Here is a 12,671-nt window from a genome sequence, read left to right on the forward strand (position 1 = left end):
CATCTACAGACTCATCTTGTGTAAATCTTGTGCTGGACCTAGGACCCGCCATCTCTCCAAGGGCCCTGATTCTTATCATTAGCCGATTTCCCCCCACATTATAAAACATTCTGAAGGGGAGCCTGTGAGGTTCCGTCAGTTAAGCATCTGACTCTTGATCTCAGCTCAGGTCTTGATCTCAGGGTCATAAGTTCAAGCCCTGCATTGGGCTCCATGCTGGCTGTGGAGGCTACTTAAAAAAAAAAAAAAATTAGCAAAAATTGAATTTGTGAAAAGATGAGAGAAGTAAAAGCCAATGGAAGCTGTACATTTTTTCCCCACACCCAGTGAAGTATGAATATAAAAGATTCTGTGCGAGAGACCACAAGACATGTAGAGGGAGTCTGAGGGCTGGGGAGTGGGGGAGGGAGACTGCAGCAGGACGAAGGGCTGTAAATATCAGCCAAAAAGGCCACCAAAGGCGGGTGCTGGGGTGCCACTGCCCTTTGCTCCCATGAGGGGCCTCTGGTAAGGGTCCTCTGGTGCTGAGCCAGGCAGGATGAGACCTCCATCCCCATCTGCCTCAGTGTTTTAGGCTTACATGTGTGAATGTAACCTGAAACTCTGCTGAGACTGGGGGACACTTTAGGGATGAGATCATAGGAGGTGACCGCACCAACGAAGGTATTTTGGGGTGATGACACTGTTCTGGTTTCCTAAAAATGCACCAGTCTCTAACAAAAAAGTAACTTAATTTATTTCCACACCAAAGGACCAGCCAGAGTGAGTCTTGAGCTCTTAGCCTAGTTTCACTAGCGTGTCCCCTCCCTGCCTGTACTGTCCGCTGTCTAGCTCCCAGATCAAGCCAGTGTTCTGCAAGTTGGGATGTGGGTGATCCAGGAACATTTCCAGTCTACCCTATTACATTTGACGGGGGCTGGGGGTAGTTCTGGCCTTGGAGTCCACAGCTTGCCTGGCCGAGGCGGAGGCGGAAGCTGAAGCCACCGACCTTGACGATCATGGAAGGAAGCCCTTGGTGTTGCTGCCTGGGAAGGAGCCTCGTGGCCTTCCTGACCGTGACACCAGTGGGCCCTGCTCTCTCCCCTCCCTTCTCCCTTTAAAACCCCAGCCCCTCTGCACAGACCAGTCGGAGCTCAGCTCTTTCCCCAGCTGTCAGCAGTTACTGAATAAAGCCTGCTTTCCCTGCTTCGACTAATGGCTGGTGGTTTGGTTTTGACCCAGCACGTTCCTTTCCCTGTTTTTATCTTGAACAAGGAATGTGCCACAGAGGGGGCAGGGCGGCAGCGGATGCTTCCTTCACTCCCGTTTTTGAAACAAAATTCAGAACAGGTGAGTGTCGGGGGCCAGACGGGGCGCCGGGCCCTCATGCAGAAAGCCTCAGTTTCCCCACGCCGGACGCCGACGCCGACTCCGGGGCTCCCGGCTGTCCGCCCCGCGGTCCTCATCGCCCCGGCTGTCCCCGCGCACGATGCCCACAAGGCGGCGCCGCGAGAGCGCCGGGAAGCCGGAAGTTGAGACGGGGCAGCCGGACGGGAAACGCGGGCACACCGGCTAGGGGCAGGAGGCACCGGCGTTAACCTCCTCCCTCGGCGCGGCTGTCCCTCGAGGGCGCGGACGGGAGCGCGCGGACGGGAGCGGACGGGAGGCCGGGGCGGAGCCCTGGACGCGCGCACGGGCCGGGCCGTCGGGCGCTAGCCAATCACCGTGGCGCGCGTGAGCGCGTGGGCGGGGCGGCGGCGTTGCCGGGGCGACGCGCTCCGGCGTCCGTGTTCCGCGGGCTAGGGCTGCAAGAGGCCGGGAACGCTGGCTGGTGCGGCCGCCCGGCGTCAGGGCACCGGGCCTCGGGCTTGCTACTGGCCGCGGGGGCGCCCACGCTCTGGTCTCCGTGGCGCTGGGCGTTCTTAGTTATTTTCTTCAAAAAAATTTGTATTCCTGGGACCCCACCTATGGGATTTCCCCACCTATCCGCTCTCCTTTTCTTTTTCCGTGCCTAACGTTTGCTCTGTGTTTCCTCGATTATTCCTGTTTTTCCTTGGCCTCTCTCACGTTCCTTTATTTCCCCTTACCGCCTGTACAGCCTTCATGACTACATGCTTTCCTCCCTTTACTTTTTCAAACATTTTTTCCCTTCTTGCTTCAGGTGATTCCTTTTTCTAGTTTTCATTATTCTGAGCGTTTTTGTGAGGCCGGAGTCAGTTCTCAGGCTAATCTCTGAAGGTAGATCCCATGATTTATTTACTGAAGGTGACCTCTTCTTAAGCTCAGTGAAGCAGCCAGATGCGGGAGTGTTTGCTGGTCCGAAGCTCAGATAAGCATCTCCATCCATGATATAGTTATCCTCATGACAAGCTCTGGAGGTGAGTATGTCCCTGGTGTCCCAGGAGCTAGACAGCAGGTGTTTTCTGCTGGAGTTGTATGGAGTTCTTAAATTTTTTATTTGAATCATCAACATTTCACATCAATCTAATAATTCTTCTCCTTCTTCTTCTTTGCCTTCTCTTGAAAAATTCTCAAGCTTTGGCAGTATTGAGCCCCCATCTGTCCCCTTTGAACAAAATATGATTTCTTGAGGGCTCTGCAGCCCCTCCCCCACTACCATCTTGCACCCAAGCCACCGGTCATTTGTGGTGCTGCCCGCTTGTTCGAGGCATTTAGGTTTTTGATCTCTGCTTTCCCTGGTGCCTTTCTGCAGTCTATTAGGGACTGTTGTGCAGTTCCCACACAGCAAATGTGGACATTTTCTTCTAGACCTGCCCAGTCCTAGAGCCAGCCCTAGAGGTGTTTCCTCTCATCTCCAAGAAGGGGCTAATGTCTGTCATATAGTAAGTGCTTAATACATATTTTCTGAACACTTAAATAAATGTTGAGACTTCATTTGGTTTAGTTTAGGTGTTCTCCTGGTGGGATCCAAACTGCTGGGCTTCCCCAGCATCCCTTTTGTCTGGTAGAGAAACGTTTGCCCGTGAACCAGGACACACCCACCGTGTTGGGACTTGATGCATGCCTGGAGCTGATGTGGGCTGAAATGGGTCACCTCAGGAGTGAGTCTCCTTACTCTGGACACTGGTCACGGTCCATGTTGATGGAGAAACAGTCACAGACTGAGTTGTCAATCTTTTTTCACAGCCCCCTGTGACTTCTCAGTTTATAGCTCTCTGGCTTGAAAGTGGTATTGACTTTGGCTACAACTTTGGACATTCCTCTTTGCCTTGAGGATTAAAACGCCTGGAAATACCGACCAGACCCCAAGGCTAATATTTTTTGTTCATCAAAGTGACAGAAGGCTAGATCAGAGTTCAAAAGGCTACAGGAGCAAGTGGGGACCACGTACAGCTACGTGAGAACGGCCCCCGAATGTGAGGAATATGAGTCCGGGGTTGCCCGATGTTCTGATTTTTCAAGAAAATCGATTTTATGAGAAATTTACTAATTGTTAAGTGTTGGAAACTAAGTTTTAAAGAAATCAAACCCCTGTGGGCCCACATAGCACACCTGTAGCCAGCACAGGGCCTGCCTCATGGGGTGAAATGGATGCGTGTCAGAAGACTCTGACATGCAGGAGGCCATGGTTATAGGGAGGTTCCTGGAATCTGACTGCGGAGCTGGCCCCCCTCTTCTCCTGACACCCATCCCCTGTGCCCTGCTCAGGGGGGAGATGAGTTCTTCACCCTAGAAGTGAAGTCGTCTCTGATCCTCCATTTTGGGAGCCTTGGCTCTCAGGGTCCGAAGGGAAAGCCAAGACTGAGAGTTGGAGTCTGGGAGCCTGTGGATGGCTGGGTCAGACCCCATTACCCCTGTTAACACTCCCCAGCCTGGAGATGGAGGTGGGGAGGGGAGGTCTAGAGGAATCACATTGGTCCAACATCATTTCAAGGTGTGGGGCACGGGGGTGAGGGTAGGGCCTCAGGGTGTGGGGCATGGGGCTGAGGGTAGGTTCCCAGGCCCGTTTACTAAGTTTGCTCTGAGGGAGACAGAACTCCATGCGAGTCTCGGGGAGAGCCCAGAGGACCTGCTCACTGGCCTTGGGGCCTTAGGTGAAATCTGGGAACGTCTCCATGGAGACACCACAAGACCTCCAGAAACCCTGTGTATCGAAGAGGACCATCGTGCCCCTCTCGCCAGGAGAGTGTCCGTTCTGTGAGAACAGCTGCAGTGCCCTCTTTGAAACGTCAAATGTCAGAACCTTCCACAGAATGTATTTCCCCGTTCTGGCCTCCCTGCTTTGCTGGTTTCACAAGTGCACACCAGGTAAAGCAATCGTGAGCGGGCAGTGAGGGTTTAGGATTCACCTCCCGGCTGAGATCAGGTGCAGCCACGCTCAGGACCCCAGACCCGGAACCCTCGAAGCCAGGAACCCTGTAGGGCTGCAGCTGCATGGGGAACGGGATCTGGGAGGGACTTCCTGTTGTCCCTAATCCCAGTCTCCACCCGGCTCCCGGCCGCTGCAGGCTGTGGAGTCTCCCTTCCCGGGGGAGGGGGACCCCCACCGCCCGAGGTGCCCCCTCCGCCTCCGCCTGGGTGAGAGGGGCTCTGGGGAGGGTGCCTGGATCCCGAGATCCTTGTGGGTAGTCAGCTGGCAGGAGGGGACAGGGTCAGAGGTGGAAGGCTTCAGGCTGGTGGGGAGAAAAGGGGGCCTGGACCCAGGTTCGGGAAGGGGAAGGATATGGTCCGTCCAGGCCCGTGGGGGGGGGTTGGACTTGGCGGGTGGTTGCAGTTTCGGGCTGCTCAGTTTCTGCATCCCAGGAAGGGCCGAGTCAGGTCGAGCGCGGGGTGTGTGTGTCCGGGGCCTGGGAGACAGTGGGGCCTTGATTCTCCCGCGGAGCTGGCTATGACGGGTGTGGCCACACCCAGCACCTGTTTATAGGATCTCCGCAGTCCTTTTGGCTCCTGATGGCGGGAGAGACACGCCGAGTCAGCCCTGATTTTCCCAACTGGGCTGCTCGGAGATGGAGAGTTCTGGCTTAAGTGACAAAGGGGACGATACAGAGTAGCATTCTGTTAAGCGAGGAACCAAAAACCATCCTAGGGAGTGAGGTCACTGGAAGGCTGCTGGAAGGTTTATTTCTGATTGGGACCACGGGTGGGTCTTGTCCTGCTTGGGGGATTTTCACACTGCTTCAGAGGTGCCCGGGAGACGCTGGTTGACTTCTTCCTGCTCTTCCAGGCTCCTGGCCAGAGCTGGCAGGGGTTGGCCAACGGCTCAGCTGTGCTTCCTACCTCTGAGATCGAAATGTCTGCAGACGGCGGAGGCACCCGGTCTGCCCAGGACAAGGAGAGAGCTCGAGAGGTATGGACAGAGTGCTGGGTAAGGGATGCGCGTGCCCTGGAAGGACCGGGAGCAGGCGTGGACTTTCAAGGCAAGGTGTCTAGACCAGTGGAAGACTTAGGCTCACCGGGGTACAGGGCTGGTGGATGGGGTGATGGGAGGTGGAAAAGGTGGAATCGACAGCTTCCAGGCTTCTCTGCTTTGCCTGGCGAGTTCAGTTGTCATTCGGCCAAAGGCCATATGAAATAGCAAGGCGGCTGCATGGGGCGTCCTCCTGGTGGGGCTTCTGAGCGGTGTCCAGAGCACGCAGGGAAGCCTCAGTTTACCCTCCCTTCTGCTTTGGACCCCATCTCCACTCTGTCTGGATCTAAGCACCTAGTCCTTCATGTACCTGTTGCCCACGTGGGTAATTATAACCTGCGGTGGTGGTGGGGGCAGGGGGCGACCAGGCCATTGGGCTTGGAGTCAAAGGAACATGAGTCACCTGCGGCCAGGTGTGTGACCTTGGGCAAGTCCCCTGCCTCTGGGAACCAGGTGTGTCATCTGTAAAACATCTGTCATGTGCCTGCTGTTCCCACAGGCTGTTCCAGGCGGTTGGGAGGCTCTGAGGTGGTAATTAATGTAATACAGAAAATAGAAACATCCACAGCAGCTAGAACCTAGGTCAGAGAAACCTTTAACACCTCAACTCACATTTCCAGGGGTTGTAGATTCAAATACAAATCAAGTGTGGATCTTGCTTGACTTGCGACGGGGTTATATCCCGATAAACCCGTTGTAAGTATCAGAAGTTGAAAATGTATTTTAACACAATAACCTTCTGAGCATCATGGCCTAATCTCCCTCCCTCAGATGTGCTCAAAACACGTAACGTCGCCCATAGTCAGGCAGAATCGCCTCCCGCAAAGCTTCTTCCATAATGAAGTGGTAAGTACGACTGTACTGAAAGAGAAACACAGTTTGTGGGTCGTTTCCCCTCATGACCGCGTGGCTGACCGGCAGCTGCGGCTCCTGCCGCCTCTGTCCCCAGGGACGACCGAGCTGTGGATCACTAGCCCAGCAGAGGATGCAAATTCAAAATCCGAAGTACGGTTTCTGTGGAATGGATATCCCTTTTGTACCGTCGTCAGGTCGAAAACTGGTTAAGTTGAGCCGTTGTAAGCCAGGGACCGTCTGTATTGGTTGTCCCATTTTTGTACCACAGAAGCACAAAGGAGCCCCTGCACTGTTTGCTTTCGCTTCCATGGTGCCTTTGTAACACCCAGTGGGCCTCACACGTCCCTGACGTTCTCTGCCGCTGTTGGAGTCCGTCAGCTCACACAGGAGAGGAGTACTAATAATTATTGGCTCCACTCTGTGTTTATCCAGAATGTTCCAGAGCGCGCAGCTCTTTCTCACGGGTTATCTGTGCATGAGGCAGAGCAGCTGAGTCTCGGAGGCTGCCTGGCCCAGGTGGCTCCCTGGCCTGAGGGTCTTTCTCTTTGAAACCCTAACATAGACGGAGGTGGGGTGGCACAGGGAGAAGCCTGGCGGGTCCCTGCGCTTCGGAGGCCAGTGAGGCCTCACCGGGTGCCTCCCAATGCAAAAGAAGTGACTTTCCCCAAACTCTCGAGGTTTGTGGTGCCTACTTGGGGCTGAGCAGCTAATGAGGGGCCGGCCTGGATTTGAGCCCTGGTTGCCTGACTCCAAAGGCTCTTCCTTCCCATCCCAGGGGCTGGAGCTGGGCTGGTGTGAAGTGGGGGGATGCTGGAAGTGCCATTGCGGTGGGTGGTGCTGAAGGGGTGAGCTGGGAGGTTTTCCCTCTGTCGGACAGAGGCGGGCCCAGGCCTTGGCACAGTTAGTGGTACTTTTGGGCCTTTTTCTCCAAAGCCCAAAACTCCACATTGAGTCAGGCTGGAAATGGCCCAAGGCTACTTGATACCTCCCTGTCATCTCCAAGAAATGGTGGCTCTGGCGTTGACTTGTGAGTCGACTACCCTTGAGTTCCGCTTTCGGCCAAGCCCTAATGGGCTCTCTGACCTTGGGCCGTTGTCTGACCTCTGAGCCGGGATCACAGTGTCCAGTGTCTGTGTAACAACCAGCATTTATTCCCTCAGTTTGAGAGGCCAGGGTCGCAGTGTTGGTGGGGCTCCCTCCCCAGCCTCGAGGAGGAGGCTCCTTCTGCCTCTCAGGTCTGGCGGCTCCAGGTATCCCGCGGCTTCTGTCCCCCAGCTCTGCCTCCATATACATGTAGCTTTCTCTGTGTTTCCATGTCTTTTCCTCTTATCAGAACACCAGTCATTGGATTTAGGGCCCAGTCTAAATGCGGGATGATTTCCTCTCAAGATCTTAACTAATTACATCAGCGAAGAACTTTATTCCAAATAAGGTCATGTTCTGAGGTTCCGAGCGACATGAAATCTGGGGGGACACACTCAATCCACTGCACTCGGTTTTCTCAGTGTTAAACAGGAACAGGCCATGTTGCTGTGGGAGGCACGAGGCTGGAACCAAGAAGAGGCATCTGCCCCTCGCCCGACCTTGAGCCTTCCTTGGTTCCCTGGCTGCCGAGGCCTTGTGCCGGTAAACCAGAGATGTGTGGGTCCCCAGGGCCAGCAGAAGGAAGCAAGGGCTGCTCTTCAGGCTATGCCTTGGATCTGGGTGTTTGTGGCCCCTGCCAGGACCCTCAGGTGCAGAGCTCGGCGGGGTCTCCTGTTCTCTGCCCAGGTGCTGATGGGGACTGTCGTTCCCAGGTTCTGGGCCATGGGCATCCTTGTCCAGAAATGCTTTCTGAGTCGGAGGAGATGGTGCCTTTGGGAGCCGCTCGGGAGTCACCACACGTCAAGATGGAGCCAGAAGAGCCACACCCCAAGGGGGCATGGCAGGGGGATGGGGCTCTGGGAACGCCGAGCTGGGTGTCCCTAAGCCAGGGCTCTAAGGAGAAGGCTCTTTTCCTGCCTGGTGGAGGTGAGGACAGGGATGGAGAAGGATGTGGAGGGAGGCTCTTTGTGGGTGGCAGCTGTGGGGGGAGGTGGAGGCTCATAGCACAGGGCAGCAGGGCATGAGCTCTCCTGCCATGGAGATGCCCGGATGTCTGCCCACCTGCCCCTCAGAGGCCGCTCCTGCACTGCCTCAGAGCCTGCTGACCCTCTTCTTGGGTCGGGTTGGGGTGGATTTGGAGGCAGCTGTGGTGTCCCCTGGGGTCTGCTCAGGGGCAGCAGCGGGGCCCAGCAGGGTGAGGTGGCCACCCTGAGGACCTCTCTGCTCTCTCAGCCCTCCCCTCCCCCCAGATCCCCGTGCTCACTCGCGAGGGGCGGACCAGAGACCGCCAGATGGCTGCGGCGCTGCTCACCGCCTGGTCCCAGGTCAGTGTCCCCAGTCAGGTGCACGGCTGGACGGAGAGCACAAGGACATGAAGGAGTGGCGTCTCAGATGGGGCCCTGTTGTCTGGATCTGGGGGCTGGAGGACGGGCACACCTGGACATCCTGAGCTTTGGCTGTGGTGCCAGAAAGGGCCTTTTCTTTGTGTCTTATCGTCTATGGTACACAATTGCTTTGTTTTTTACACCCCTCCCCCGCCGAAAAAAAAAAAGCCCCAATTGGGCAGCTGTCCTGCTTCACCGTCAGATGCGAGCACAGGCTTTGCTTGGGGCAGTGGGCTGGGGGGCGGGGGCGGGGGCCGCCCTCATCTTGGAGCCATTTGCCCCCCCCCCCCCCGGGTGTCCTGGCGTGCGCTGGAGAGTGGGCATTTTGTGTTGCAGATGCCCGTGACTTTTGAGGATGTGGCTCTGTACCTCTCCAGGGAGGAGTGGGGTCGGCTGGACCATGCCCAGCAAAACTTCTACAGGGACGTCCTGCAGAAGAGGAACGGACTGTCCCTGGGTAAGGGCCCGAGCTTATGCTGGGGTGGCCACTTCTGAGGCCCGATGCCAGAGGTGGGGCCATCCTGCCACCCCCTCTTCCCTCCAACTCGGGCTTAAGCTTCTCAGCATCCACATGGGCTGCTCTGTTCTCCCTGGTGAAAGACACGTGCTCCGTGCTGACCTGGAGACCACGAGCCACGTGTGGCTGCTCAGCACCGGAAATGTGGCTGGAGCGCCTGGGCTGATCCTTGATTTCCTTTTAACCGGTCAAGTTTGAATTGCCGTAGCCCCTTGTGGTGAGCGGCCGCTGCGCCGGGCAGTGCCTGCCTTGAGCTTCTGCTGCCTGGTCCTTCTGCGGTGTTGGGCCGCTCCTGCCACCGTCCTGCTCCTCCAAGCCCCACCTGAGAGGTGTGTGTATGGAGAGCTTGGCTGCCTATCGGGGCTTTCTGCCGGGGGGATGGGGGGTTCTGGTGCCAGTTCATCTCTCCAGGCCCCCAGACCCTTAGCTGTCACATCCAGCCCGAGGGGCCTGTCCTGTCTTCAGAGGGGCCTTGGGTCCCTCATTGTTTCTCATGGTATATCAAGTCCCAGCACCCCAACTCCTCCGTTTCAGACCCTGTTTTTGTTGGCAGAATTGAGGGGAGCTTCTGGCGCTCATTCCTTCATTGCCATTCAGTCATATGTCCAGTCTGTTTGTCTGTCTGTCTGTCAGTACCTACCAGGGGCACACTTGCTGGTCTAGGGGAGCTGGGGCCTGGTGGTTCCACCCCGACCTTGGCGGTGGGCTTCAGAGTCAGGGCAGCTCATGCCTTTAATTATCTTGGCTTTGCTCACCGCCCATCGTAGCACTCCTCACGGCCCGGAGCAGCAGGCCCAGGCAAGTCCTGGGAGATCAGAGGGAACTCAGCACCCATCTGCAGCCCCACGGCCAGCCTCACAAGTGCCCGAAACCCGGGGGCGGGTCCCACACACTGCTCTCTTCCTGCACAGTGTGGATAGGGGCGTGGAAGCTGGGCCCCTCTGCTCTCTGACTTGACCAGAGCCCCAGGCCCTTGCCCCCGGGGACTTGGCCAGGGGGCTGCTGGTCCCTGACTTCTGGGCCGTCGGCACCCCTGGCTTCTTCTCCCAGGCCCTCCCCCTGGGCTTCTGTCCACCACTGTCCCTCCCCCAGGAGCCCTTCTTGCCCCCGGTCTAGAGAGCTGTGGGCCTGGAGACATTGCTGGGCCGGCAGCTGGGGGCCTGTGTGACAAAGGGGGTTATCAACAGCTGACCTCACCTGGCCCCTCTCCTTTTGCTTCTGAGGCTCATTCAGGGAAACGAGGTGGAGCCCACCTCAGCCCTGAGGAGAGTAAGTCAGGCAGTTCCCCTACAGTGGGCTGCCTACCGAGGGCTGGACTCCGGACCCCACGCGAGTTTTCAGCTTGTGTCTTTCTTTTCTTTTCTTTTCTTTTTTTTTTTTTTTTAAGATTTTTATTTATTTATTTGACAGACAGAAATCACAAGCAGGCAGAGAGAGATTGGAGGAAGCAGGCTCCCCACCGAGCAGAGAGCCCGATGCGGGGCTCGATCCCAGGAACCTGGGATCATGACCTGAGCCAAAGGCAGAGGCTTTAACCCACTGAGCCACCCAGGCGCCCCTTCTTTTCTTTTTTAAAATTTAGCTTGTGTCTTTCTACTCCATGTTTGCAGAGCTGCCTCCCCATTTCTGCCTCTTTGTTTGGGGGGGTTGTCTCCTGCTGTGCAGCCTGGGGGTTCCACAACTGAGCACAGCATCTCTTGTCTCTCTTTCAGCAGGATTTCCCTTCAGCAGACCTCTCTGGGGCTCCCAGGGACAGGGCAAGGGTGAGGCCTCGAGCTCATGCCAGCAGATGGGAGACGACAAGGAGAAGGCAGGTGTGTGCGGAGGTGACAGGTGGGTGGGTGCTGTGGCATGGGGCTGTGGGCTCCTTGTCATCACTCCCAGGTGCCCCTTGTCAACGCGGGCTCTCTGTTGCCTGGGGTGCAGACCCATGCCAGGGACAGGGCTGCCAGCGTCCTGTCCTCTGCTGGGGTGGTGGCTTTTCCTTCCAGGGTCCTCGCTCTTACCTTCCTTTCCTGAATTCCCCTGGATCCCTCACAGAAGTCTTTCTGTCTTGCTGGAAACTCTTTCTCCAGGAGCCATTGAGGCGGGCAAGGAGGAGCCAGCCCCATCCCTGGCAGCCCTGGGGGATGCGAAGGCTTCCAGAAGCAGGGTGGGGAGAGCCCTGGGAGACGTCCTGCCATGCAGGCAGCAAGCTGGCAGTGGCCAGAGCTCAGGGCCGGCCAGAGACGGTGGGCAGCCGGGTCCCCTGCAGGAGATGCCGGCAAAACTGGTGCCACCTGATGCCAGCCTCGCAGAGAGAGCCAGAGAGGGGCGGATGGGCCCCCCTGAGAGTGGCGAGGAGGGCCTGGTCCCTGACGGTGACGCCGGCAAGAAGACGTACAAGTGCGAGCAGTGCGGCAAGGCCTTCAGCTGGCACTCGCACCTGGTGACCCACCGGCGCACGCACACGGGCGAGAAGCCCTACACCTGCACAGACTGCGGCAAGCGCTTCGGCCGCAGCTCACACCTCATCCAGCACCAGATCATCCACACGGGCGAGAAGCCCTACACCTGCGCCTCCTGCTGGAAGAGCTTCAGCCACCACTCGACGCTGATCCAGCACCAGCGCATCCACACGGGCGAGAAGCCCTACGTGTGCGACCGTTGCGCCAAGCGCTTCACCCGCCGCTCGGACCTGGTCACCCACCAGGGCACGCACACAGGCGCCAAGCCCCACAAGTGCCCCGTCTGCGGCAAGTGCTTCACGCAGAGCTCGGCCCTGGTCACCCACCAGCGCACGCACACCGGGGTCAAGCCCTACCCGTGCCCCGAGTGCGGCAAGTGCTTCAGCCAGCGCTCCAACCTCATCGCGCACAACCGCACTCACACGGGCGAGAAACCCTACCACTGCCTCGACTGCGGCAAGAGCTTCAGCCACAGCTCCCACCTCACTGCCCACCAGCGCACCCACCGTGGCGTCCGGCCCTACTCCTGCCCCCTCTGTGGCAAGAGCTTCAGCCGCCGCTCCAACCTGCACCGGCACGAGAAGATCCACACGACGGGGCCCAAGGCCCTGGCCATGCTGATGCTGGGGGCGGCGGGGGCTCTGGCCGCACCCCCGCCTGCTCCCACTTAGGAGGCGGAGGGGAGAGGGGAATGGTCGAGGGCAGCGTGAGAGGGGTTGTGGGAAGGGAGTGGGGGGTGCTGGCATGGGGCGGGGCATGGCAACACAGGAGCTAGGGCGAGGCGCGGGCACGCTGGCTATGAATTAAAGGCCTTGGAATTCCACCCACCGCTTGTGCTCGGTCTCGTGGGGCCCGGTGGTGAGCGTGACTGAGGAATCCCTGAGTCATTGTCGTGGGGGCTTGGGTACTCTTCTTCCCGGCCTTGACCGGACTTAGGGCCAGTCCAGACACCCGGAGCCAAAGTCAATGAGCAAAGGCTTCTGGGCACAGAGAGGTTTCCAAACCTGAAGCCAGCCAGCCAGTTGTGAGACCGTGCA

At 57.7% G+C, this 12,671-nt stretch overlaps 1 protein-coding gene across 5 annotated transcripts; it reads left to right on the forward strand.

Annotated features, from left to right (window-relative positions):
* The first annotated feature begins 2,328 nt into the window (after positions 1 to 2,328).
* Positions 2,329 to 12,461, forward strand: ZNF205 (zinc finger protein 205). Of its 5 annotated transcripts, XM_032850070.1 has the most exons (8): positions 2,329 to 2,357; positions 2,749 to 2,822; positions 5,165 to 5,287; positions 7,999 to 8,212; positions 8,519 to 8,610; positions 9,007 to 9,127; positions 10,900 to 11,001; positions 11,263 to 12,461. In XM_032850070.1, exons 1-8 carry the CDS (start codon positions 2,342 to 2,344, stop codon positions 12,303 to 12,305), a joined length of 1,785 nt encoding a protein of 594 aa, XP_032705961.1. In that variant the 5' UTR covers positions 2,329 to 2,341; the 3' UTR covers positions 12,306 to 12,461. The 5 variants fall into 5 exon arrangements, with proteins under 5 accessions (XP_032705961.1, XP_032705962.1, XP_032705958.1 ...); XM_032850071.1 differs by lacking the exons at positions 2,329 to 2,357; positions 2,749 to 2,822 and adding an exon at positions 4,136 to 4,248; XM_032850067.1 differs by lacking the exons at positions 2,329 to 2,357; positions 2,749 to 2,822 and adding an exon at positions 4,155 to 4,518.
* The last annotated feature ends 210 nt before the right edge of the window (positions 12,462 to 12,671 follow it).

Source organism: Lontra canadensis, unplaced genomic scaffold (genome assembly GCF_010015895.1).
Source record: "Lontra canadensis isolate GAN:19392208 unplaced genomic scaffold, GSC_riverotter_1.0 scaffold305, whole genome shotgun sequence".
NCBI classification, from domain to species: Eukaryota; Metazoa; Chordata; class Mammalia; order Carnivora; family Mustelidae; genus Lontra; species Lontra canadensis.